At 42.1% G+C, this 24,991-nt stretch overlaps 2 protein-coding genes across 2 annotated transcripts in view; one reads left to right on the top strand and one right to left on the bottom strand.

The window, feature by feature from the left end:
- LNX2 (ligand of numb-protein X 2) overlaps window positions 1–7,708 on the bottom strand; it is a 59,778-nt gene extending 52,070 nt beyond the window's left edge. Inside the window, exon 1 of the mRNA XM_036404081.2 lies at window positions 7,276–7,708. The gene's annotated coding sequence lies outside the window, so the exon portion shown is untranslated. The remainder of the gene's footprint in view (window positions 1–7,275) is intronic.
- A 249-nt stretch (window positions 7,709–7,957) lies between these two features.
- Window positions 7,958–23,993, top strand: POLR1D (RNA polymerase I and III subunit D). The gene is made up of 3 exons (XM_036404093.2): window positions 7,958–8,073; window positions 14,652–14,726; window positions 22,647–23,993. Exons 1-3 carry the CDS (start codon window positions 8,048–8,050, stop codon window positions 22,930–22,932), a joined length of 387 nt encoding a protein of 128 aa, XP_036259986.1. The 5' UTR covers window positions 7,958–8,047; the 3' UTR covers window positions 22,933–23,993.
- The last annotated feature ends 998 nt before the right edge of the window (window positions 23,994–24,991 follow it).

Raw genomic sequence — 24,991 nt, 5'->3', positions numbered from 1 at the left:
ATTGTTTGTAGAAGGCAAAGAAGCAAGTCAAGCTGTACTCAAAATTTCCTAGTCAAGTATCTTCAACTTCGTAACAGCACAACACTTCAGAACATTTCCTGGCTTCACAGCTTTCCAAACTTTTCAAAATATGAGTTAACAAAGCATTACACTTCTACAGCATTTCTCTGGTCAATGGCACACATCCCTTACTGCAGAAGAAAGGACTGTTAACAGTTTTCATTTCACACTCCAGTAACCCAAAATCTTGTGTTACCACTCACTTTAGTGTTAATTTTCCCACAGATTCTCTTTTTCTGCTTACATGGCAAGACAGCTCAGGTCAAGTGCTCAGACAAGCTGTGCTGCTGATTCTCCTTTTTACCACCACTGAATCACCTTCACTTTTGCCTCACCGCAAAGTTATTTTCCCTGCAAAAAAGCAGTAGAGCCACATTCAATAGAAAGTCAGCAGCTACAGTCAAAATGGATTTCAAAGTGGGGAAAAAAGCCCTCCTCACAACTAAATCCTTATAGATTTTTTATGCAGGATCATTCCAACACTGTATAAATACACTACGATAGGTGTATTTGCTGCTGTGCATGTGGTCAAGTCCAATTCAGTTAATGTCCCTTCCAGCTACAGAATATAAAAGTATCAGTGCTGAACAGACATGCTGAGCAAACCCCCTGATAGCAGGAATGAAGAGTAGTTACTTTGCCAAAGTAGAAAGATACCTTTTTTATTGGTGATTTCAAAAAAAAGAAATATTTGGGAGCTGTCACTGAATTCTTATGAAGCTTTCTTATGTGTATGTACAGACCTAACTTATACACAGTTTTAAGACATTTGCAAGAAATGCATGGCAGATCCACAAGTATTTTTAGCCTAATCCAATCTGAATGAGTCTAGCCTTACCTTTAATGTCTAAAAGGGATTAAAACAGTTAGGAAGCAAACCCAAAATCTGAAGGCATTCAATGCTGGTTTAATACTAGGCAGGAAACCCTGTGAATTTTAAACCTTCAATCTTCATTTGAAGCAGTAATGACAGTTTAGCGACGGACTAATTGTAAAAATAGACCAGGAATTGACTGGTACTAATTTTTAATTAACATAAAGGCAGGAACTGGGTGAGCCTTCATTAGCTTCTGTCAATAACAATAAAAGGCTGAGAAAACTGCTCTAGAACAAACAAGACATAAAAACAGGAAAAAAAGGCCAGACAGAAGGAAACCCTCATCAACCTGCTCCGGAAAAAGCTTGACTGAAAATGTTTTTCGAGAAGTTTAAAAAACAAGTTACTTCAGTTCAGAGTTGGGGCAGCCCCTGGGGTGCACATGCCCTGTGCCAAGGGTACTCAGAGCTGTTCGATCAGGACAGGGTTCATGGCAAACTCTCCAACATGATCGGAATGCTTACACAACACATCAGAATCTATATGGTCTTGTGATGCATTGACCAGCTTTCACTCACAGTTAATTCATTCTGGTTATAAACAAGTGTTAAACAACACGATTTAAAAAAAAGCAACACAAGAGAAAATGACATGGGCCAGGGCAATAGATCAAGTAAGAAGAGGGAAGAAGACAAAGAAGGGTGGGCCATTGGTAAATAAATGCATGAACTTGGAATTAACAATAAAGAATCCTCCTCTGCATGAAACGGCAATAGTGGTAACTGGTTTGGGTATTTTCTGTAACTTTTAATCTCCGAACATGCAGAGGCAACTTAATAAGATGCATACTTAAGTATTTAATCTATCACAGATATTCAGTGCACTCTCCATGAGGCACATCCAGACATTAAGGTCTCCAGCTTGCTCCCTGATATGTGACTTGCTCTAGATGGAGGCTACTTGGCCCTAAGATGGACTTTGAACGTGCTGTTCTATGCAGGCTGTTACTGATGGCAGTGGAAGAACCAGCTGTGTTGAAGTCAGGACGTGGTCAGTTTAAGAGCCTTGTAGGGGTTATTGGCTTTCTTCTTGGCGTTTTGGTTTTGCTGGTCAATTAGAGGAATTATTTGGATGACAAGGCCACAGCCACAGAAACCCCCACCACCACAGGCTCAATTCTACTGCCACTGTGACACAGCTCATTTCATCTAGGGACTATGAGGTATGTAGACAAAAGTGCTTTCACTTCATGACGAAGTAAAATCCACCAACAAAGGTGGCTCACTGATACCAGCCAAGCTTTTTTTTTAAATTAAGATCTTGTTTGGGAATGCCAACCAAAACTCAATGTCCAGAAAAATCACAACACCTGGATTCTGAAACATTGCTTTGTATCATAATAAAAGCCTCCTGGGTTGGTCCTTTCAAAGCCTTTCAGAGCAAACATAACATTTCTGTGGCAGAACACAACAGTTTGTCCTAGCACAAGAGAGCAATCTCAGAAAATCACTTTCCACAAACTGATTTTGGAAGTACAGCACACAAGTCAGCCTCCATCAGCTTTGGTTGAATTTCAATTTTCTTCTGTTGTGCCAAAAAACCCCTGCTGTATCAGCTTTCTTCTTCCTATCTATGAACTCTGAAACAAGGATTAGCACCAATTTGAAGAACAAAGAAGGCCACAGGAAGGTAAGAGCTTAAAATCCTCCATCACAGGTATTCTTTCGTCTTTTGAGGTCACAGTTTTTGACAATGATACTGCAGTAAGAGAGGGTTGTCTGCGGCAGAGAGCTCAGATTCAAGCAAAAATTGCATGTGAAGAACGTAACAAAAATCTACACAAGAGTACAACTGCAAGAGTCAATAAAAACGTCAGCATTTAAGAACACTGACTTGAACCCAATAATAAAGTGTGCCTTCTCCCAAATGTCTTCTAAAGAGCCAGCCCCTGGGAACATACAACACAGGCATCCTGACATGTTCCACTGGGCTTGTGCAACCTCTTTGGAGAAGGTCATGGGAACACGCAGCGGTAGTGTGATCTTGGGGGCTGGGGAACACAGCCTGTATCGCACTTCAAAATCACTCCCACTGCAAGGAATGTACAAAGCCAAAGCAGGAAGCATGTAGCTCATTTTTCCCCACTGTGCAGAATAATATCTGACAGCACTACACCACTCCAGGCAACACAACCCAAAGGTCCTGGTTTGCCATTCTGCAACTACTGGGTGCCTCCCTTTGCCCAGACACTTATGGGTTCTCCTTTAACATGGATCACTTTTCATTGTGCTCTATTGCTAGAAAAAGGCTGAATAAGTCATAGTTCCTTCTGTTTCATTATCTAGAACTACTTATTACTACCATTTAAATAATTTTAAAACTGGATTAGTTCATATATTGGATATACTACTTAAGCAAATTGCACTTCGTTCTACAAACAAGGGTTCTTCTGAAAAACTTTGTATAGTCCATCAAAAGTGGTTAAATGTGTCAAATCTCTCCAATTAAATACAAAAACACTTCCTCTTCCAAATGACAGAAGAGCCAACAAGAAGAGGTGTTATGCTGAACCTTGTTCTCACCAACAAAGAGGGTCTGGTACAGAATGTGAAACTAGTGGGGAGCCTTGGCTGCAGTGACACTGGAATGGTGGCATTTGAGGACCTTAAGGCAGTGAGCACAGCAGGCTCAGCACCCTGGGCTCCAGAAAAGCAGACTGGCCTCTCCAGGGATCTGTTTGGTTGAGAATCATGGGATAATGTCCTCAAGGGAAGAGGAGCCCAAAAAAGCTGGTTAATATTCAAAGATCAAAACGAGGCTTTGAGGAACCTGGTCTAGTGGCAGGTGTTCCTTCCTAGGAGATTGAAACTACATGATCTGTAAGGTCCCTTCCTACTCAAACCATTCTGTGATGACTCAATGATTCCTCTCTGTGGAACAAAAGAAAAACAGGCAGGTAAAATAGAACATCTATCACTCCAGCCCAAAGTGAACCAACTCCTCCTTGGCAAAATTACCTTCCATATAACATTGATCTGACTCATTTATAATCTAATAATTACTTTCCTACCCTATTTAATCTGGTTTATTGTTATGACAATAAGAAAATTCTAGACATTCTTAACAACATGCCACAACTCCAGAGCAATATCAACTTGCTTACTTGAAGCAAAAATGAGACTGCAAATAATGAGCTATGTTACCCCATGTTTCCATGTCAAAAATAGTTCCCACTATTTGAATGGAAAAAATGCAAAACGATTTGAAATCTTTATGCTCACAAGTTATCTGACTTTATATCAAACAGCTGCACACTTTGGCTTTTGTGTTCACCACCTTGTGTTCAGAGCTCAGCAGGAGAGACTCTGCAAGAGATTCCACTCCTGTTCTAGCCCGCAAATTACTTGCTAAACTGACATCCGCTGAAATAACTCTCTATGGGAACATAAAGGACTGACATCTCTGGTACCACCAAAGTGCTTCAGAAATAAAAGATACATCTGTAGTACTGCAGAGCACATTGCAAGGATGAAGCCAGCTCGGGTACAGCACTGATATGCCCTGTAACACAACAGCAGGGCTGGGGGCATCTCCACACATGCCAAGGTGCAGAGCAGTCCCCTCAGGCACCTACACTATCTCATGCAGGATACAGAGCAGGCAGTATGAAAACACACGACAGCATCAGCCCATGAATTTTGCAAACATAAATCTCAACCTCAAAAACATTTACATGTAGGCTTATCATTAGGCCTAAGAGCAGACCCTGTCATTCCAAAAGAAATACCTGGAAGTTTAAAATTAAGCATATGCAAGCACAAATATCTACAGAATTAGAACAAAAAAAACCACTCCACAATATTATTAATTTTTATTGCTCCATAGAAACCTAGACCTATCAATTATATAACTTAATACTAACATTTAAAAGCATTTTCTTCTTCAAAAGGCACTACAATTTCTAAAGGACAAACTCTACTGACCTAATAAAGCAATTAAATAGCATGTAATTCAATGGTGTCACATTAAAAATGCTTTTGCCAACGAAATCAACAAAGAATTTTCAAATATCAGAGACAAGCCACTGGCATGCCAAATAGGCAACCAGTTTCCCCTGTTGCCTTTTACACCAGGGAGCATTTTAACACCAAATGAATGATGTTTTCTTATTAGTTACAGCTGTTCGTGTCTAGTAGCTCTTTAAACAAGCAACATTTTGCTGATGCAAGGCAATAATTTATATTAATTATCTAGTACACATTACGTCTTTATACATTTCACTTCGATATTGTTGGTATAACTTCTTCCCAGTTGCTTTCAAATATGTTAACGTTTTTTAGAAGTACAGAAAAAGGAGGTGAAAGAAGAGGAGGATATTTTGGCATATTTGCAGATATACAGTTTTAACTAGTAGCTAACTAACTTCTGCTCTTTTTTAGTAATGTGGGCCCATAAATATATACAAAGATTGAGACCACTCAGTATGGGTAAAGGCTTACAAAAAAAAACTTTCACTGAGGTAATCAGTGCTTCCGTGGGAGCGCACAACAAACAAATGCCAAATGTTGCAATGTCAAAGCCGCCGTTTATGGCAGGACAGGTTTTAGTAAACTTATTTTTTAACCCCGTCTCAAGAGAACAGTATTTTTCCACCCAATCACCGGCTTACATTCCTCTTGCAAAGTTTTGTCCCTAAACTGTCACATTTTTTGTTGTTTTGGTAACAGAAAATTCAGGTGCAGTGTTAGGAAAAGATACTACCTTTGCAAATCTCAGACCCGAGTCCAAGGCCCTGGGCTCCCTCTTGCTGAAGTCACCAAGCAAAGTAAAGGGTGAGTACAGTCAGAAATTCATTACTGAAAACTCATGGCAAAATTATGAGTTTGAATATCCATACATTTTAGAATTGTAACAGTACAAGCACTTTAAAACATAATATTACAACCTTTTTTATTTAAAAAAATCTACTTGGGCACAATAGTGTTCTTTGCAGCCTGCTGACTCTGGAGTTAGTAATTTTATATTGTACTGTGTTCAGGGGAGAGGATTTCTTACTCAGTGATCTGATAATTAGAAAAAAAAAGAGTAATTATAAAGGACTCCTATTAGGTCTTACAGTTCTAGCAAGTACACTGATACAACTTGTTTCTATTTTGAGGAAATTTGTTTTAATAAAGTCGGGGCAGCATATGGTACTAACATGTTTATTTTCCAAGTGGTAGGGACACTAACCAAAACCATCTGATGTTTCTTCCTAAGCCTCCTTGATCTGCTGCTGGATTGCAGCTTAGAATAAAGCATTACAAAGCCAGAAGAAGTGGGTAGAGGAATAAAAAAATAAAATCAGGAATTCAAAGCGTTTATTTAAAGTGAGTGCAGCTCAGACCAGTTCCTATTTTGAACAGATGTCCAAAAGTATTTATGATTGGAAATTTATTTCCAGAGACTATCAAATGTAGTCCAAAACTAATCCTTCACAGACATTTTTTACTCTGCACACAAACAAAACCCAAACCCCTAAATCATGTAATTAAAAGAGGAATTAAAGGAAGCTCAGAAGTACTTAATAGATTTCTAGAGAAGTAAGCAATCAGCACTATGCATTATGAACACGGTAAGAAAAGTCACCAGAGACTATCAGATTGAGCCCTACCAGAGCCCCAGGAACGGTTTTCTCCGTTAGCTGACCAAGTACGATTCCGTCAAGTGCAATGATAATTTTAAAGTACGCCTTGTTAGGAGTATAAAAGGCTAAAAGTTTTCTAACCACATTTCAGTGCTAAGAGCGAGCAATTGATGGGAGAAACCAGAGAGCGTGGCTCAGAGCTCCGAGGGCTAGACTGAACGTTTGGAAATAGCTGCGAACCACACGGGCTCCAGCGGCATTTCGCAGCCAGCCCCGAGTTCCTCTGGCGCAGCTGTAAAACACACAACCTGAAACCCGCTCCTGCAGCAGGGGTTCGCTCGCAGCTGTTCCTCTGCCTCCCTCGCACGCAGTAATCTGACTCCTTTCCAGAAAAGAGCGTCTTTAATGAAGCCACACGAGAGCAGCATAGGTGCATCGGGGGACCCAGAACCAGGCGCTTTCCGAGTGGGTCTCCAGCAGCCGAGCCCACAGCTCAGCCTCGCAGAGCCGCGCTGCAGGGGCAGGCGCCGCCGAGCTCAGCCCCGCCGCCGAGCCGGGGGCTCCAGGGCGGGGACGCTGCTCCCAGGCTCCCACCTCAGCCCCGCACGGCGGCTCCGGTGCCCGGCCCCGCTCCCGTACTTGTTGCCCGCGCAGAGCGGCTCAGCCCGGCGCCGGCGCCGCCGCCCCCGCGGGGACCCCCGCGCCGCTGCCACCGAGGGAGGCTGAGCGGGGCTGAGCCGCCCGCACCGCGCGGGGCAGGGAAGTTACTCACCGCGCCGGCTCCACGCAGCGCTCTCCTCCTCAGCCGCGCCGGCTGCGCCCGCCCCACCTTAAGGGAAGCAAACTCCGGGCAGCAGCACTTGCAGAACGTGTCTCGCCGGGCCGGGCCGGGCCGGTGCTCCCGCCTCCGCCCTGGGCAGCGGCGCGGCCCAAGTGACAGCGGCGCTCCGCCACTCCGGCGGCGGCCCCAGGCGCGGGGCCGGGCGAACCGCAGCCTATGGCAGAGGGGCCGGGGCGGGACGCAGCGGAGCCCCGGGCCGGGGTGTCCCCGCCGCTCGCCTGATCGGCTGTGCGGAGCCCGGAGCGGTGGGGAGCGCGGGCGGGGCTGGCGCGGAGGAGGGGCCGGGTGGGGCGCTGCTCGCCCGGGACTGCCCGCGAACGTGTCCCCGCCTGCCCGAGCCCTGCGGCCGTGCCCGAGGAACAAACCCCAGGCGGTTCCGTGACTAAGAGCCCCAGCGGCGCTCCCGCCCTCCCGACACTCAGTCACCGCCCCGCGCCTGCTTCCCCCGCCCCGTTTAGGTACACGGGGACCCTGCCCGCTAGGGAGCCCCCCGCCCCCCTCTCCTTTTGGCGGGGGCGCGACCACCGGTGCCGCAGGTGCCCCGCGGGGTGTGGCGAGGCCCGGCTCGCACCGCCCCGGCTCCTCCCGCCGGGGTCCTCGCCGGCCCCTACGCCCGCCCCGCTGCCCCGCCCCGCCCGGCCGACAGCGGATGATGGCGCCGGCCTGCCCCTGAGGAGCCGCAGTGGGGGACGGTGGGGCAGCCATGGAGGAGGACCCGGAGCTGGAGAGGTGAGGGATGAGCGACAGCGGGGGGAGCGGTCCCGAGAGCGTGCGGCCTCTGCGGGGCTGCTGCGCTGCTCAGGCCCGGGCAGCGCCTCCCGCGCCGCGAGGCCCGGGCAGCGCTGGGCTGGGGCTCCTCCGGCCCGACCGCGCCGCAGAGCGGGCCCCGAGCTCCGCCGGCCTCTCCCCGCTGTCCCCAGCCAGCCCCTGCTGTGCGTGTGCGGTCACGGTGCGCGGCCTGGAGCTGCTTCTGCCGTGTCTTCCGCACTGAACTTCGGCTGCGTGCTGATGTCGCTTAGAATCAAGATTGGAAGGTCTTGGGTGGTTCACTCCTTATTACAATTTGATCTTGTTGTGTACTTGGTAAAATAAATTATAAAAATCTCAGAACACCTTATGTTGTTAGGAATTTCATTTTTCAGTGCTGCATATGTGCCCGTTGACCAGTTGTTAGAATTGTATTTTTGTATCAGAAAATACAAAATGCTTGGCAGTTATTTTGTCAAAAAATAAAATTGTTTTCTGCTTGGCATTTTGCTGGGACCAGTGGATTCGTCTTGCTGCATGTTTTGAGTTGCCGTGCTCCCAAGCAAACACTGAGGAATAAAACATTGATTTCTATATTTGGATACTCAAAGTAGGCCTCTCTTGCTTTTGTTTTAGGAATAGACTTTTGGTGTTTATGTCACAAATGTTTTGCAAAATAGTCCTATTTGTGTGATGGGTTGTTTTTGTTTTTGGGGTTTTTTTTGCAAGCTTATTTCTGGGTTGTTCACTTTCCTTATGTCTGTTTAAAACAACTGTTAGAGTGAAGTGATGACCAGAGGCTTACTGAACTGTTCTCCTCATGGTTCTCTCCTTTAACTTTTAGGAAACCATATCTGGGAATGCTTACTGAAAATAACTTTTTTCTGTTTAAATCTAGCAGGTATTTGAAATGTGCAAAAAGCAATAGTACTGAGACAGTGGAAGGGCTAGAGAGCTTAATGCTTTCTAAGAGGCTTTTAATTCTTGCTGAGCTACTTCTGCTCTCAGATCATCAGTTTAATAATTAAAGCTTCTTTCTGTATATGCATGAATGTTATTTGTACTGGTGCCATTCCAAACTTAAACCTTTTTCATTCATGGTGAGTTGAAACTATGCCACTGTTCTTCCATGCTGACTTCTGGTTGCTGTTGCCATGCTGGGGACCTGGCGTTCTCTGGGCAGTTCAGGGCATAGCTGACCTCACCAGCTGTAGCTGACTCCTCCACAGTCACCTCCTGACTGATGCTCTTTTTCCCAGGAGCTACATTCCAAGTTTTACCCTTCTTTGAAGGCTCAGTCCAAGTTGGGATTTGCTACTCCTGTTCTGTGGCCCCGTGGTAGATAATGAGGATGAAGCTCAGTGTCACTTAACAAAGTGACACAGTAGGGTTTAGCTGTTTGGTGTCACCAGTCCGTGTCACTGTGCACCTCAGAGGGTGTTTAGTTGGCCCCAAACACATTACAACTACAATGTAGTGCACTTGACAATTAGCTCTTCCTGTCCTGGATCCACCTATCATTAGTTACTTTTTCATACCTTAAATTTTCATACCAGCTCAATTTGGTAGTAGCACCCTGAATTGAGCTTGTGCTCTGTGCATTTAGAGGGTATGCTTTGGCATTACTCACTCCAAGTAGTGCTTCCCTGTGCAGTCTTCAGTACAGAGCCCTTCCAGTCTAACACAGACCTTTCTTTGTCCTTTGGGTTGCAGACATTATGCCTTAGATTCATATTCAATAACTTACTGATCATATTCTCCTGTGAGTAGTGTAGCAATGGTAGTTTAGGCTTATAAATTTTAAGGGTTTTATAATATGAGTTTATAATATGGGTTAACATACAAATAATAGCGTTTCTGTTCTGTAGCCACAGTGTTAACTACTTTAGGTGGATTTTTAGCATTTAAAAATGGGTTTATGTGGAATATTTTTAGTAGTCTGTCTCTGAATTCAGGCTTGTCTTGCAATGCACAGGTCTTAAATAAAAACTTAAGGTTTTTATACATGTGGTTTTTAGTTAATTTACCATGAGGGAAAAAGAAGTGTAGTATTTTTGTGCACTTTTCAGGTCAGAAATTAATTTTGTGTCCCAGTATTCCAAAAAGTGATCCGTTAAGTCAGTTGCCCTATATTTTTGTTACTATCTAGGGAGAAGTCTCTTCATCTAGCTTCTTTTATTTTATCCTTACTGCCACGTTGCCTGATATTATTTTTCAATTTTACTGCGTCTGACTCTCACTTGATCTTGCTTTTGATGTTTTCCTCACTTTAATATGAAGTGAGGTTTTCCTAGGAGCTGAATGCTAACTTTTAAGTTCCCGTGTGACTGTTGCATTCTGTGGATTTTAAAACTCTAAAAGCTGTAAATACCACAGATGTGTAAAACAGTAATATTTGCTACATTCTACTGAACTACTTCTTCTGCTCCATCTTACCCCATAACCTTTGATGGAAGTATGAACTGAGATTTTCGCCTGTGAACTTGCTGGTACATCAGTGAAGACCCTGAGCCTTAAGGTTCCATGTGATTCTTAAGAAAATTCTAAATTATGTTAACATATGATTAATGGTATTTGAAGTTATCAGCCAAGAAGGAGGTGGGAAATGTTGTGAATAAGCTAATAGGAGTTGTTCAGTTTGTTTCCTCTGCAAGCACCTGTAAGTGACTTTCCTAGTGTATTTCAACTAAATATATACTCAGATATTATGGAGATCACCATTTTCATTCCTATCTAAAAAATGAAATATTTCTTCCCCCTCTGCTTCCTAAAATATTGTCATTGTGGTTCGGTGTGTTTGAAGCACAGAAGATGCATCATTTCTCTTCAAATACAGAGGAAGTGGCTTTGTTATACTCTGTGTCCATATTCTTCCATAATCCATTCTGTCTTTCAATAGCTAAAAATATTTCACAGCCTTGGATATCATACTTTATTAGAAGTACCTGCCAAGCTTATTTAGAGCATCATTTACTTGGGATTGTTTCCTAAGGAGATGCTGCTCTGAATCACAAAGAATGCTATAATTCTGTAACAAGAGGCCTGTAGTTGAGTTGAGAATCAATAATCTAATATTTTGCTGCATGGGCAGCCCAGCTACACTTTTTAACAAGCAAGCTTTGTGCCTTGGAGAAAATTAATGGTTCTTACTATTGATTTTTACAGTTAAAGTCAAGTGTCAGGATTCAGTATTCCTTACCCCTGGTGAAAAAAAAAAAAAAAAGTGGTCTGCAAGCTAAGATTGATGTTTGAAATGGAGTGCTACGTTCACTACTCAGGCTGGTGAGAATATCAGCACAGAAATGTGCTGCAAATAGCACTCACAAGACTTGGCAAGTAGAATACTTAAATAGGTACAAAACCTGATCAGCAAAGAATGAGAGCATTCACATCCCCAATGTGGGATGTCTTTGACTTTGAGCAAATGTCAGGAAGCTTGTGGCATATTGTGCTTCTTTTCATTCTTCCTCTTGTAGTTGTGCCCTAGGTTTTATTCCTGACTTTCATTTTCATCAGTTTTCTTAGTAAGGGTGAGCAGATAGGACCAGCTCCTGAGATTTAATTTTAAATAATACTGTCAGTGTCTTCAGTCACTTGTTTGTGATGTGGGATGTGTAGGGGAGAAACCAAAGACAGGGAAAGCAGGAAGTTCTAGTGATGTGGGGAGAAGTGAGAGTGGGAAAATAAAGGAACAAGGGAATAAAAAGTTCTGGTCATGTGTGTATAGGCTGCTGGTTGGTACTCTTGTCTGGCCATGCCCTGTGCCTAATCATTGCAGTCTGTCCTGTCTTCCTGTTAAATTCCTTTCTAACTCTGTCTTGGGTGAAGGACTGTTTGAAGGAAGAGGGTGTACATCCTAGTGCTAGCAGCTACAGTCAGACTGTGGGTTGGAGGGACCATATGTCCATGATGCCAGCTACTGGAACATGTGAAGGTTTGGATGCCAGCAGCTGGGCTTGGGCCTGGGCTGGAGGCCTGAGTGCTGGCAACTGGGGACATTTCATGGAGTGAGTAAACCAAATGTTAGCCCCTGAAATGGGATTGGGGACCATGTGTTTATCTGTGCTGTAGTACTGGAGCAAGTATGGATGTATGAGGGACTGTGTGGCTGTTGGTGGAGATCAAGCTGGAAGAGCTGGTAAGTGGATGAGTAAGGAGAGAGCTGGAGCATGAGCTTGTATCTCCAAGAGGCAGGAGGAGCTAGCTGTTGGGACACCAGGGAGTCCTGCCCAGCTGCTGAAGAGACTGTAGGGTTAGGAGTGAGATGTGTATGTGTGCTGGTGTGTCTCTACAGGCAAGACTGAAGTGGGGTTGGGTACTGGGGACCAGGGTGTCCCAGTCAGCCCTGTGTGATGGTCTGTACGGGCAGTGCAGTTGGGCTGAAGATTTGGGGCCTCCCACATCCAGCTGGAGAGAGAAGCAGGATGAAGCTGTGGGTCTGAGCAAACTGTGTGTCTGTCTGTGATGGATGTGGCCAGCAGTGTATGTGCCTAGTGTGTACATCTGCTCCTGGGAGCTGGTTTTCAGCCTTGCTGCTGGTTGGACCTGCACATGGAGCTGTGGCTCTCTGGCCTCTCAGCTGTCAGATCCAGCATCATCTGTCTTCTCCTGACAGTCATCTGTAATCACAAACCATGGGTGGTCTCTGTAATAACATGGTGTTTTCATTGCCTGTAACTATCAGACATACCTCTTTATTCCCAGTTATTCATTTTTTCAGTCTATCCATTTGAGCTTTTGGAAAAAAATTATGAAGCTCTTCCCCTGAGTGAGGAATAGGAAATACTTCTCATTTTGCCTGACTAGGAATTATTCTATTATTTGGACAGCATTAATGGTGTATTTACGGTGCTGGTTATTAAGATATATGCAATGGGAGCTTTGCCTGTAACCTTGGAATACAGAGAGAGGAAAAACTCTAATCCCTCAGAAATGTAAATAGGTCTTGTATCATACTCTTGAAGATAAAAATATCACTGCTTGTACCTTCATGTTACTGCAATTCTGCAACTTGATTGCCCAAAAATAGTTACCACAGCAAGTTTTAAGTGGTGCTTGCTATAAAACATGTCAGAATGATAACAGAATTCTTTAAATGTGCCCCTGTCCCTAATTTTCTCTCCTATCAGTCTCCCAGTGTTTGGATGGTTCTCATGTGAAAGTTACATGCTGCATTCCCTTTGCTCATGCTGCTGCCTTTAGAATTGAAGCTGGCAGCCATGGAACTGTTTGTATTGTAACCAAGCTGTAAAAATGAAGAGAGTGAGGAATGCGGAGTCCCGCGAGGCCTATAAAAGCAAATTTTAAAAACTTGTTTGCGTAGCTTTTGGCTTACTTGTGTAGAGGATATAAGTTCAGTGAGTGGAAACATTATTTCATAGAGGACATGGGCATTGTGTTTCATTTGTCTGTGCAAGCTGAAAGGGCTTTGTAAAGCTGCAGTGAATAAGGGCAATGTTGAAAGAACAGTATTAGGAAACAAAGGTTGATAATGAAGGTGTGGAACTAGAAGGCTGCTAAGGTGGATGCCAAGTCAGTCTGAGCTTTGATAGAACAAAAAAAAGTCTCAAATACTTAAAGGCATGTAATTCCTGCCTAAGTTAATAGAATTGGTCTCACCATATTAATTTTTTATGATGTTTTCCCTAAAACTGAATCATAGCTGTTTAAAATACCTATGTGTGGGCTTTATTAGTGCTTAGTAGCTCAGATTATTTGGTTTCTCATTTCAATTAGAAATTGTTACAGATTTTATAGTACAATAATAATGACAGGCTTTTAATCTTTCAGTCGGGTTTCTTAAAAAGAGAATCACCAAGTTTGGTAACCGGTAATTAAAAGTCAGACACTTACTTCCCCTCCTTCCTCATCTTTGTCTGACATTGCTGTTTGAAGGCTCAGGACAAGCTTCTATAAAAGCCTTGTGTTCCTGCCATGATCGCTGTAACCTAGTTCAGGATGCTCAGATAGCAAATTCTGGGTCTGGAGAAAAAACAAAATGTGCTGTAATTTCATGAAGACCTATGTATGCAACATCTCTCATATTCCAGTGCTACAGCCGGTGTTTTGCACCCATATTTTGGTGTTCTTGCAAGCAGCCATCCCACACCCGTTGCTTCGCTTACCTGGGAAGGCACCGGTAGCTGGTGAGGTTGCTGATGCTGAACTTGGCTTTTTGGAGAAGGTGTCTCCAACAGAATGGCTTACCTGGGAGATGCTCCTTTTCCATGAGTGCCTGTGGTATGATAGGACCCAGTTTGTCCTCACAGGCAGAAGTATGCTTAAAAGTGATCTGAAGTGCCCCAAGCCCTGTTTTTCATTGAGTGTTACAGTTTTGTATTTGCAACACCTTTAGTTGGTTTTAATATTTCAGAATGTTTCTTTTAATCTTGGTGCATAGGAATTCGAAATTATCTTAAAAGTCAAGGTGATTTTGGTAGCTTCTTTATTGCTTAATTCACTACAGTGAATAAAGCTATCTGTTTTATTTGCTTAAGTGCATAAAGTGGCAAGTTCTTGTGTTCCACAAGTGGTGACCTTTTCATTTTTCTCTTACTTAGGAAGGCTGTGGAAGAGTTACTTAAAGAGGCAAAACGTGGGAGAACCAGAGCTGAAACAATGGGAGCTATGGGTTGGTAAGTTGTACCAGGAGGAGATGAATTCTGATGCCAAAAAATAAATCTTGTCTTTAATGTGTGACAGAAGTCTCTACCTTTTTATGTATTTCATGTTTAAATAATTTGTCCTCATCTACATATTTGGGCAAAAATTCCAATCTAAATAAGAAAGAAGTTCAGGTAAATTCTGTCTGCAGGAAATTGTTTGTCAGAATGTGTTGAAGACAAAACAATTGGAAAATTTGGAATATGTTCTTATAGTAGATGAATTGCAAAGTTTGGGTTGGAATCTCAAGAGTCTTTGTGCATGTACTTACTCTGTTTTAAGTGAAAAGAATTCATAACCTGACAAAGAAAGCTAAAGCCTTATATTAATAAAACAATAAACTATAATTTACTAGACAATTAATATGTAAATTGTAGTCAAAAATGAACTCAATGAACTCAAAAGTATAATCCAGTTTTGGAAGAGGGTTACTTTTTAATACTAAAAAAACCTAAAACCCAGGGGCTAATTTGTATGGTAACTGGGAAAAAATCACAGTATTTAAATCTTAAATGAAATACAACATTAATTCTTCAATGCAGTATTCCAGATTTTACAGCTAGATTGACACAGAATGTAATGCATGTAATTGTAGTTAGAGAAGTAATAAGATGTTGAGGAGGGTCATTCATCATAAAATAATGCATATTACTTTAATAAGAACCATTGGATCTAGGGACGTTCACACAAGTAGTGCACCAGTTGAGTGCACTAAATGCACTTGTAGATAAGGTTTGTGTTCCTCCATCAACAGTACAAAGAGATAAGCCTGCACTGTTCATTAAGGTCTCAGCTCAGTTGTCTGTTTGTTTTAATAGCTCTGAAGAGATTGATATAGTGTCTTGCTGAAAAAAAAAATAGTTACTCCTTTATGTTTTCAAACAGATTTGGGATTTTCTGTATATTTTACTCAGTATTTCTTCTAGGGATGCAGTTTATACCTTTTCTGTTAAAATAGCTTAATTGGTTTAATCCCCCAGAGTGGCTGTAGCTGTACTGATCCACCGTGCTTTGACCCTGTCAGCCTAGCCATGTGGCCAGGTAACCCAGTGCACACAGTTAGCACCATGAAGTGATGTATGCATCCAGTTAACTCTGAATTTGCAAGTTGATTCCAGATATGGAAACTAAAGATTTCTGCAGGGAGATACTCAGGTGCCCCTGTACAATATTGCTGCCACTTGTGCAGTCTGGAATACCTGCCAGGCGAGTGTATGGGCATCTGCTCCTGAATGTGGCTCCTTCTTATTCCTTGTTTGTAAGAGGATAGTGGTCCTGTTCAGCTGGCTGTGATGATCAGCTCAGAATGCAGTTTGCTAAAATCTGATGTCCAAGGCCTGCCAGGGAATGGGATAGGCAAGGGTGACCTGTTGTTCAGAGCAGGTTCAGATTAATGGTGTCTGGCTAGGTCAGGGTTCTGCTAAAGTTGTAGGAGGAAAGGACTGTCAAGACAGCTTCAGGCATAATCAGACTCTTGACATAGGGATTGGCATGGTGATACCCTGAACTGAAGCTGTTGAAGTACTTTCCACTGCAGAGGTACATGTGAGCAGCTGTACTGGGTCAAACCAAGGATCCACCCCTGCAGTGCCCTGTGTCCATCCGGGGCCCATACCCAGTGCCTAGGAAATTATTTGCTGAATATCTTTGTTTCTGAATATGCTCAGTAGTACCTTCTTCAAGGTACTTCTTCTGCATCTCAGGAGATCATATTCTTAGAGATGATTTCTTTGTATGTAATGCATCTTCAGGGATTTTTATCTCACTGAATCTGTCCTTAGAGAGATTGGTAGTAATCCCTTTTGTGACAAATCTACTGCTGTAGGGTTTGGCATAAGCTAGTGTGTGGCTGTAAGGAAAGTATAAAGCCCCTCTAAGGCAATAAGTCTTTGCTGTCCAGTTCTGCAGGCACAACAGACAGAACAGAAGCTGCCACTGCTGTCACCTCTTCAATATTTTTTATGCCCTGTTATGCAGTTCTGGTGCTTCTGAACTGGCCCAACAGCTAGGTATTGCATAAACATATGGGAGATATAATGGGTAAGACATTTGGAAGAAAACTTAACTCTGCTCAGTTGAATATCACACTCCAGCAAAATGCAGTCAAGTGTTACTGATCGTGAAGGGCTTCAGAGATTATACCCAGGACTGACATGTAACCTTGCAAGGTGTAAACTACTGAGAAGAAAGTAACTTCTGCTCAGAGCTCTGGGAATGAAATGAGCAGAACAGTTAGTTCATGAAAATATGTTACTAGTAGACCAGATCGAGGAAATCATAACTGATGGAAGCAAAGACAAGGTCATCACCGACTTGTCTAAAAGCACAGTGCTAACAGGTGAAACACAAAACCTTCCTTCCTTGCCAAACTCAAAATGCTTACAGGTGTGTTTCATGAGGACTTCTGGGATTCCTCATCCCTTTGTCAGAGGAGTCCTGGAGAAGAGATGCACACACCCTGGAGACATCTAGTGTAAGGCCATCAGTCCTGCATTGGCACTGGAAAGTTGAAGCAGCTCAACCTATGAAGAAAAGATTTGTTCTGCCATCTGTCTTTGGGTAAGGAGAAGCAGAGGCTACTACTGCTTATACTTCACTGATTCCAGTTTATGTTGCTCTCCAGCAGCTGTTGAATACTGGGAAATACATTTCTGGAGTCAGTGGCATTTACAGAAGTTGGTCAAAGGGAGGTATGTGGAGAAGTGGCATTTCTGGGTGGGGTGACTATGTTGTGTATACCATTACAAAGGAGTAGTGTCTCCTGGTGAATATTGATGGCAGCAAAACCTTCAGCAAGCCAGCAAGCCTCTCAGCACTGTTTGGGACTGCTCTCGGGTTCAAGCCATTGCTCTATTACTGTCTAGAGTGATTAGTTCTCCATAGCTCAGGTACACTGTGTGAAAAAGTTCCCCAAGAACCCCTCCCTAACCTTTTGCTGTCTCATAATTTGAGATAGATGATGGTTGCTGGAGCCTAAAATACAAGTATCCAAACCAGCTTAGCTGACAGGTACAAAAAATGCACAAAGCCATCAACCTGCAGCCTAGTCTCTCGTACAAAGACTGAGCCTTGAAATACAGGGCAGTAACATTAGTATTTCTTCTAGCTTGGGAATGTGTTGCTGGTTTTACATTGTCTTACAAGTTTAATGTGGATGACATGAGCAGGTGCTGCAACCTTAGAGGCTAGTGGAAGAAAGGCTTGTCCCTGTTTGGCACAAGTAACCAGCAGGGAGGTTGGCAGCGATATTGGCCAAGAGTTTGTTCGGGAAGGGAAATTATTTGAGGCTCTCTGGACATGGAGCAACTGTGAGTATTGCTGGAGGGCTGCATGATCTCTTAGTTGGTTAAGAATCTCAGCTCACTGGCCTCCATATTCTCAGGACTGCTCAGATAGGCAGTATGTAGGTCCATGGTGAATGAATCCAAGAAATGCTGGATGTTCTTATTTGTAGATTTCCTTCAGCAATGCGGTATTTCTAGTTCCTGCAGTGTTCCTTTTGTATGTACTCTATGGCTGTGGTGATTCTTGTTGGGGGGCGGGAGGTCTCCTGGATCCTTATGATAACACATGATGTAGATCCTACTGCTAATGTGTCTGGCTCAAGCATTAGTACAGCTAATCACAAAGAAGGAAATGTGTGAGAGAAGGGTAAGGAAGAACCCTCTTCTGAGGGTGTCTTAATCCTGGAAATGTTAATCAGAACAGAGCAGAATCTGTGGTTGAATCCTAGTGATGATGCTGTGATGCTGGAACTTCTGAGATGAGAAAAGACAGCAGAGCGGTTGTCTGGAAGCTAACATTTGAAGGATCAGTTGGATCCAGGGTGAGGAGTTTTGGACAAATAATCTAAGAACATTTGAAATGCTTAGATAAATTTGTTTCATCAGAGGCTATTGGACATAGATGAAATAGGGTATTTGGGAGTTTCCATTGTTTCTAGTTAAAATAAAGCCAAACATTCAACTTCTTTGAAGTGTTTCTCTTGGTTCTATGTACATAATTCATGACTTTCTTTATAGCAGTGAAGTTAGGTCCCATTTTAAGCAGTTGTTCTGCTTTAACTAAGAAAGGCAGTTAAAATGCCACAAAAGTTACTGTGTGAAAAAATTTCTAGATGCCTTATTTTCCAATGTATAGGTCTGATCTTCGAAGATGCTGATAACATGAGCCAAAGCTAAATTGAATGTAGCTTCTCATCTTATTTGAAAAGCTTATGTAAAGTAAGAACTGGAAAGCATGATATTTTTGGATGGTTTGTTCAGCTCTGCATTGTAAGAGCAGATGAAATTACAATTAAAAAAATTTGGAAGCATTACATTATTTTAAAGTCTATTTTTTGCAAAGCAATCCTAAAATTGCTTTCATTCCTGTAGATAGCTTTCTGTTCAATACCAAATCTGTTAGAAGTACAGCAGAATACAAAATGATGATGCTACTGAAACTGTGAAGTGCTGTGTTGTATCTTGTCTTTGAATGGGTGTTGTGTGCAGGAACACTGCAATAGATTCCCCTCAGCTTTCATTTAAATATGAGGAGGAGGAGGAGAAACAGGGTACAGATAGAGATTGAAAAAAATATGTTTAAATCTTGTAATCAGGGCACATCCTAACTCAAGCTGTCACTGGAACAGATTGCCCAGAGAAGCTCTGGATGCCTCATCTCTGGAAGTGTTTTAAGACCAGGTTGGATGGACCTCTGAGCAACCTGGTCTAGTGAAAGGGGTTGGAGCTTGATAATCTTTAAGGTCCCTTCCAAACCAGATTCTATGATCCTACAAAGTCCTGCCAGCTGTACCTGGCTGCCAAGACCATATTTCAAAACTTTCAGTAGCCTCTGAGGCATTCTCTTTTGTAAGGTCCGCCCATAACAGGGTAACAACATAGATTACTTGGTTTGGCAAAACAACCTCTAGCTGTTTCCCCTCCCCCTTTAGTCACTCTTCTATTGAAATACTATATTTTCCATGGCAGTTTGGATATGGTAGCAATGACCTTGTCAGTTCATCCATAGTGAACTTTTTTTCTTGGAAAGATGGTCTTACTCTGTGTGATTAGGCTGACTGTGCCAATCCTGTTTGGTGTGTCCAGTTACTCAGCAGAGACAAGACTGGCACATGGCATTGTGCTCATGTGTCTTAAAGGGTGTCAGCATGTTTTTACTGTTAAGAACTTGTATAGTATATTTCTGTGCTGAACTGCACTGCTGCACTGGATGACAGCACTGGTTGGAAATTCTGTTACTGCACAGAAGTTGACTTAAAGGGTCAAAAATAGGGTTAATATTTGACCTACATTAACAATGAGAGATTTAATTTTTTCTCAAAAGGCAATATCATTGTGTTGCATTGTCTTGGTTATTACATAGCGGAGAGATTTTGAGTGGTGTGAGATTTATTTGTGGAGGGAGGCAAGATTCTGTCTGAGAGAATAGCTTGGTCTAGCTTTTGGAGCATGCGGAGCAAAAAGTGAACCTCACAATGGGTGAAGACTGCTACAGAACTGGAGTGTGATAGACAGGAAGGCTCTAGCACTGCAATTTGTGTCCTTGTCTCACACATGCCTGCAGCCCTGCTTGGGGCATATTTCACTTCAGAACTTTAATGTTCTTTTAACTTGTTCGGTTTTTGCTGGTTGGTTGGTTTGTTTGTTTAGAAGCAAAGTTTCTCAAATCAGTTCTGTGGCACTGTTTGCTGGTCACAGCAGTATTGTGTTCCACCATGCCCAGGCTGAGATTGCCTCCCAGCCCTTCAGAACTCACCTGAGGGCAAACCTGTTTGCGAATTGAGCACTGCAGGATCAGGCCCTACAGCAAACCCAAGCATGGTCTTCAGAGATGGCAATTTCCTCACCATTAGAGATGATCTTAAAGATATCAAAGTTAACTTTTAATCTTCAGAGTTCCATATATACCATGGCTATTTGTGAACATGTGCTCTGTGTGTGTGTGTAATATAGCACACACCATACATCTTGTTTGCTTTAAGATTTAAAGGCAGCATTTGCTTTGTTGAAGTCTGAAGTCAATAAAACTAAGAACTAATGCTTTTCTTCAGTGCCATGACTTACTGCTGCTCCATGAAAGCCTGGTGGCTCACTTTAATCACAGTATGATGGTAAACTAATGGCATCTCTTAGCTGACTCTCAAGTCCTGCATTTCTCATCAATTTTCATTCTTAGTATAGCTCAGGCAGCACTCTTAGCGTCAAAAAGAAATAAATGCTTCAGCCAGATGGATTTATTTAGGGCAAATTGACTGTCTCATTCTAGCACTATATATTAGTGCTTAAATCAGTGCATTAGCTCTTAAGAAAAAGCAAGAGGAAGAACAAATGTGATATAGATTTTGCCTGGATGCAGCCTAGAGAAGGCTGCCCTCCTTGGTAGGAAATGTTGAGGTACAATAGCTTAATACCCTCATAATACATAGAAAGGACTTGAATGTTGGCTGGTTTCTGTTATGTCTTGAGTGTAACCTGTGCCATGACTTGTTCAGCACCATGTTCATCATTTGGTGTAGATTCAAATAGAAACCCTGTTCTACTGACATTTATTTACCTAATTTACAAAAGAGATATACTAGATTAAAGATCTTATTTATTTAATACCAGGATTTGAGAAAAACAATGTAGATTTATATGAAGAAATTCTAAAATTCTATGCAGTAGAATTTTCTATCAGAAAATGCCTAGTTGAAATAAAACTGTGGCTGTAGACTTCTAAAATTGCTCTCAGAAGTTCTTGAAGGATTTAGCACAAGAACAATTATCAGGAACACTAAGTATGTAGACCTGAAGCAGAACACCATGGTAAATTCCATGCCCAGTTAAGTCATGAAGTATGCTAAATGATCATACGTGATCTTTGTTGTAGTTTGCTTGTTGTTCTGATAGTTCTGATGGTTTAGAGGTGTCAAAGATTTTTGAGTAGTTAGGGTATCATTTCTACACTTACACAAAATATTCAAGTAGAATAGATGATCTTAACATTGTGGTGTTAGGATTCCATGACTCTGTGGCTGATTCAGTAAGTTGCTGTGATCTCTAACAGCTCTGATTTTTTAAAAGGAGTCCTGTAACTTGTCTCAAAACTGTAAAGACAAACACCACAGTCAGTCCAACTATAAACAAAGTCTTCAGAGTGATTTCTGCTTTCTGTAGGAACATATTCAATTTTTTTTTCCTTATTCCATTCCTTAAGAGATGATGAATTGGGAATAAGTAGAGTACAATTGATACCAACAAGATAAATGAAATTTACAATACTTGTTTCCTAAAACTAGCTGATAAATTATGTACAAAAGTGTTAAGCTGCGAGAGGAGAAAGTAAAAAAAAAAGCAGAAAATAGTTGAACAAGTATCTTTACTGTTTAAGAAAAAGAAATAAAACACTTTGGTGGTTGCTAAGTATAAGTTTAAATTGTTATGTCTCGTGTATATGTTTATGGTACAGCTATTTGGGTTCTTCACGCATGTGTATCTTACTTTCTGAATGTTGCAGTTCACTAGATAATGCTGACTTTAGAAGATCATGGTCTCTGTAAGCCATTCTGATTTGACTTAGAGTATGTTACTAAATGTTTGATTTCTGAATTCCTAAGTTAGGAACCATCAACCTTAAAATACATTGGCATCCTTTGCTTCCCCCCTACACACACTACCTTGAGAAAATCGTGTGGATTTTGAAGTAAAACTATTTTCTTCCCATGAAGAGTAAGACAAAAGAATGGTGATGATCTGGAACTTATTTTTCTGTACTGAGAGTTTACACTAGGTGGCATGCAAGGAAAGCCAAAATCACAAACCTGTCTTAAAATCACTGAAGTTAAAATCGCAGACTTGTTTTGGGATGTTTTTACCTTCTCTTTTGATCACTTTTACATGTCTTTACAGGTTGAAATGTCCTCTTGCTGGTACAAATAAAAGATTTCTTATTAATACCATCAAAAACACGTTGCCATCTCAAAAAGAGCAAGACCAAGAGCGAGAGCAAAAGGAAGATGATAAGGAGTCTGAGCCAAACAAAAGCAGGAAAGAAGAAAAACCAAAGAAACGCAGAATCCACCCGTATACACCCAGCTTTCAATCCAGAAGGAGGGTCAGCTACTCTCCTCCAAGGCACCAAAGCAGGAACCAGCACACCAAGGATAAACATGAAAAGAGATCAAGCAAGCGATGAGGAGAGGAGAGTGACAAGTACGTGTTGTTACAAGTCAGGAATGTCATTGACTATAGGAAAGCAGAGGTGTCTCAGTTTTTCAAGAAGAGTTGATGTTCAAACTTGAGTTTTGAACCAAGTTGCCTGTGTGAGAAGTAACCTTGAGGTAGCTTTAGAAACTTTTCTTTGGGACCTTTAAGAGAAAAGCAAAGTACAACATAAAACTTTCAGTTGTTTTAGAACAGACATTCCCTTTATTCCTCTCTCCCCTTCTGACTAAGCCTAGGGTCTTGGTGATGGAGTGTGATACATATGTCACTGTCTAATACAAATCATTTAGTCATGTCACCCTTTTGGAAATAAATTTAAATCAAGCAGAATTCTATTTATTGTGTGAAGTTTGCAGAACTTCTTTGCTGCTAACCAATAAAGAAGTTTTGCTTATTTGGGTTAGAATCTAGAAGAAGAGAAAGCTGGTCAGTGCCTGGCCAAGCATATGCATTTTGTATAGACTATAAGAGATTGCTGTCTTTAATATAAAAAGAACAAATTAAAATTGGGCAATGCTGGTTTTGCTTTGCAGGAGAGACTGCTGGGAAATACTGATTTTGCTTGTTAATGTATATTCACAAACCTATCATAGATAACAATAAACATTACCCCTAAAAAGCTGCAACTGCAATAATTGTCTCTGTTTAGACTTCCCTCTGTAAGGAAGTAGTTGGAACAGTCTGTTGTCATGGTGCTTTCAAAACAAACCCTGAAGACAAAATTTTCATCTTTTCTGTCTACTGCTAGAAAGTTTCCAAGTAAATATGTAATACTAGAAATACAGAGGTGATGCTTAAACTGTCAAATGCTCACTTTCCAAGCCTATGTGACAATTCTGTAGTGGTACAGTTCTTAAACTTGTGACCATGAGCACAAATGATAGCCATTGACATCTTCTATGTCTCACTTCTGCTTGTGTTACATTAACAAACTTCTACGTGAAATATTTTGTATTTTACTGTTCTCAGAAGTAATTGTTTTCAACATAGGTTTGTTTTTGAGTGTGTTGACAATAAAATCGAGAACGTTCATTGAGAGTGCCCTGCGGAATTAATGCATTTAATGGGTTTCTTACCCGAGAAGCGCCTCTGTGCGGGACGGGGGCTCCGCGGCCCGTCCGCGGTGAGTCAGGGCAAGAGCGCCACCTATAGGCGAGTGCGCGCCTCGCCGCGGCACCGGCCTGCCTCTCCAGGGCTCCCGAGGGACAAAGCGGGGGCTGCTCTGCTGGATTCTGCTGCATGAACTGGGAATTGCTCTTCTGAGTCGCGGGAAGGTAGAAACACTGGCGCTGAGCCCGCTGGAGACTGGCACGGTCAGCATATCCAATGAAGTGGGATACTTCGACATTTCCCCAGGGGAGTTATGTACAGGTCCTCTATTTCCCTGCAAGACCCACAGCACTAAATTAGAACTCTTAGCCTTTCACAAAATTTACAGTTATTTAAGTGGGATCAATGAAAAGGTAGTATCTTTGGAGAATACAAGGACTGTCTTCAGTGTAAATAAGCAGATGGTGTTTGCAGTCCTTATTTTGCTGAGTACAATCACTCTTGTGCACTCCTTAATAATCCATTTTGGAAGGACAGCAGCTATAACACTGGCTGAGTACTGCTGCAGTGACACTGCTGGATGGATGTGACTTTGAAGCAGAGAATTCATCTCACCATTGGTCAGAATTCGGACTGGAGATATTCCACAGAACAAATTTTTGTGAATTCTTGCTGGTCTGGCTTGTGCTGGTATATACTGTCCTGAGAGATTTCAACCTCAAACACCACTTTGGGGTAAGGGCTGATGTTGATGCTGTATTAATTTATGTCAGGCTTTCAGGTAAGGAAACTGATTAAAGCATGCTCTCAAAATTAGTCTGGATTGCTGATAATGCTTGGATACTGCTCAGCTAAAGGATCTGACATGACCTGCACTGATAACTGGAGAAAGCTTTTCATCAGTGGTGGTGGTGGTAGGTTCAGATTAAATTCCACATTTTTCTGACTTACAGAATACACACAAATTATTCATCTTGCAT

Source organism: Molothrus ater, chromosome 2, assembly GCF_012460135.2.
Source record: "Molothrus ater isolate BHLD 08-10-18 breed brown headed cowbird chromosome 2, BPBGC_Mater_1.1, whole genome shotgun sequence".
Lineage (NCBI taxonomy): Eukaryota > Metazoa > Chordata > Aves > Passeriformes > Icteridae > Molothrus > Molothrus ater.
The sequence above is the reverse complement of the archived record's forward strand: the minus strand, read 5'-3'. Positions and strand labels throughout refer to the sequence as shown.

Bases quoted from the DNA above. Each gene is read 5' to 3' on its own strand.
- POLR1D (XM_036404093.2), top strand. From the start codon at position 8,048: ATGGAGGAGGACCCGGAGCTGGAGAG. The intron at 8,074-14,651 runs GTGAGGGATGAG...TCTCTTACTTAG, and splicing joins GAGGACCCGGAGCTGGAGAG to GAAGGCTGTGGAAGAGTTAC. The intron at 14,727-22,646 runs GTAAGTTGTACC...ATGTCTTTACAG, and splicing joins ACAATGGGAGCTATGGGTTG to GTTGAAATGTCCTCTTGCTG.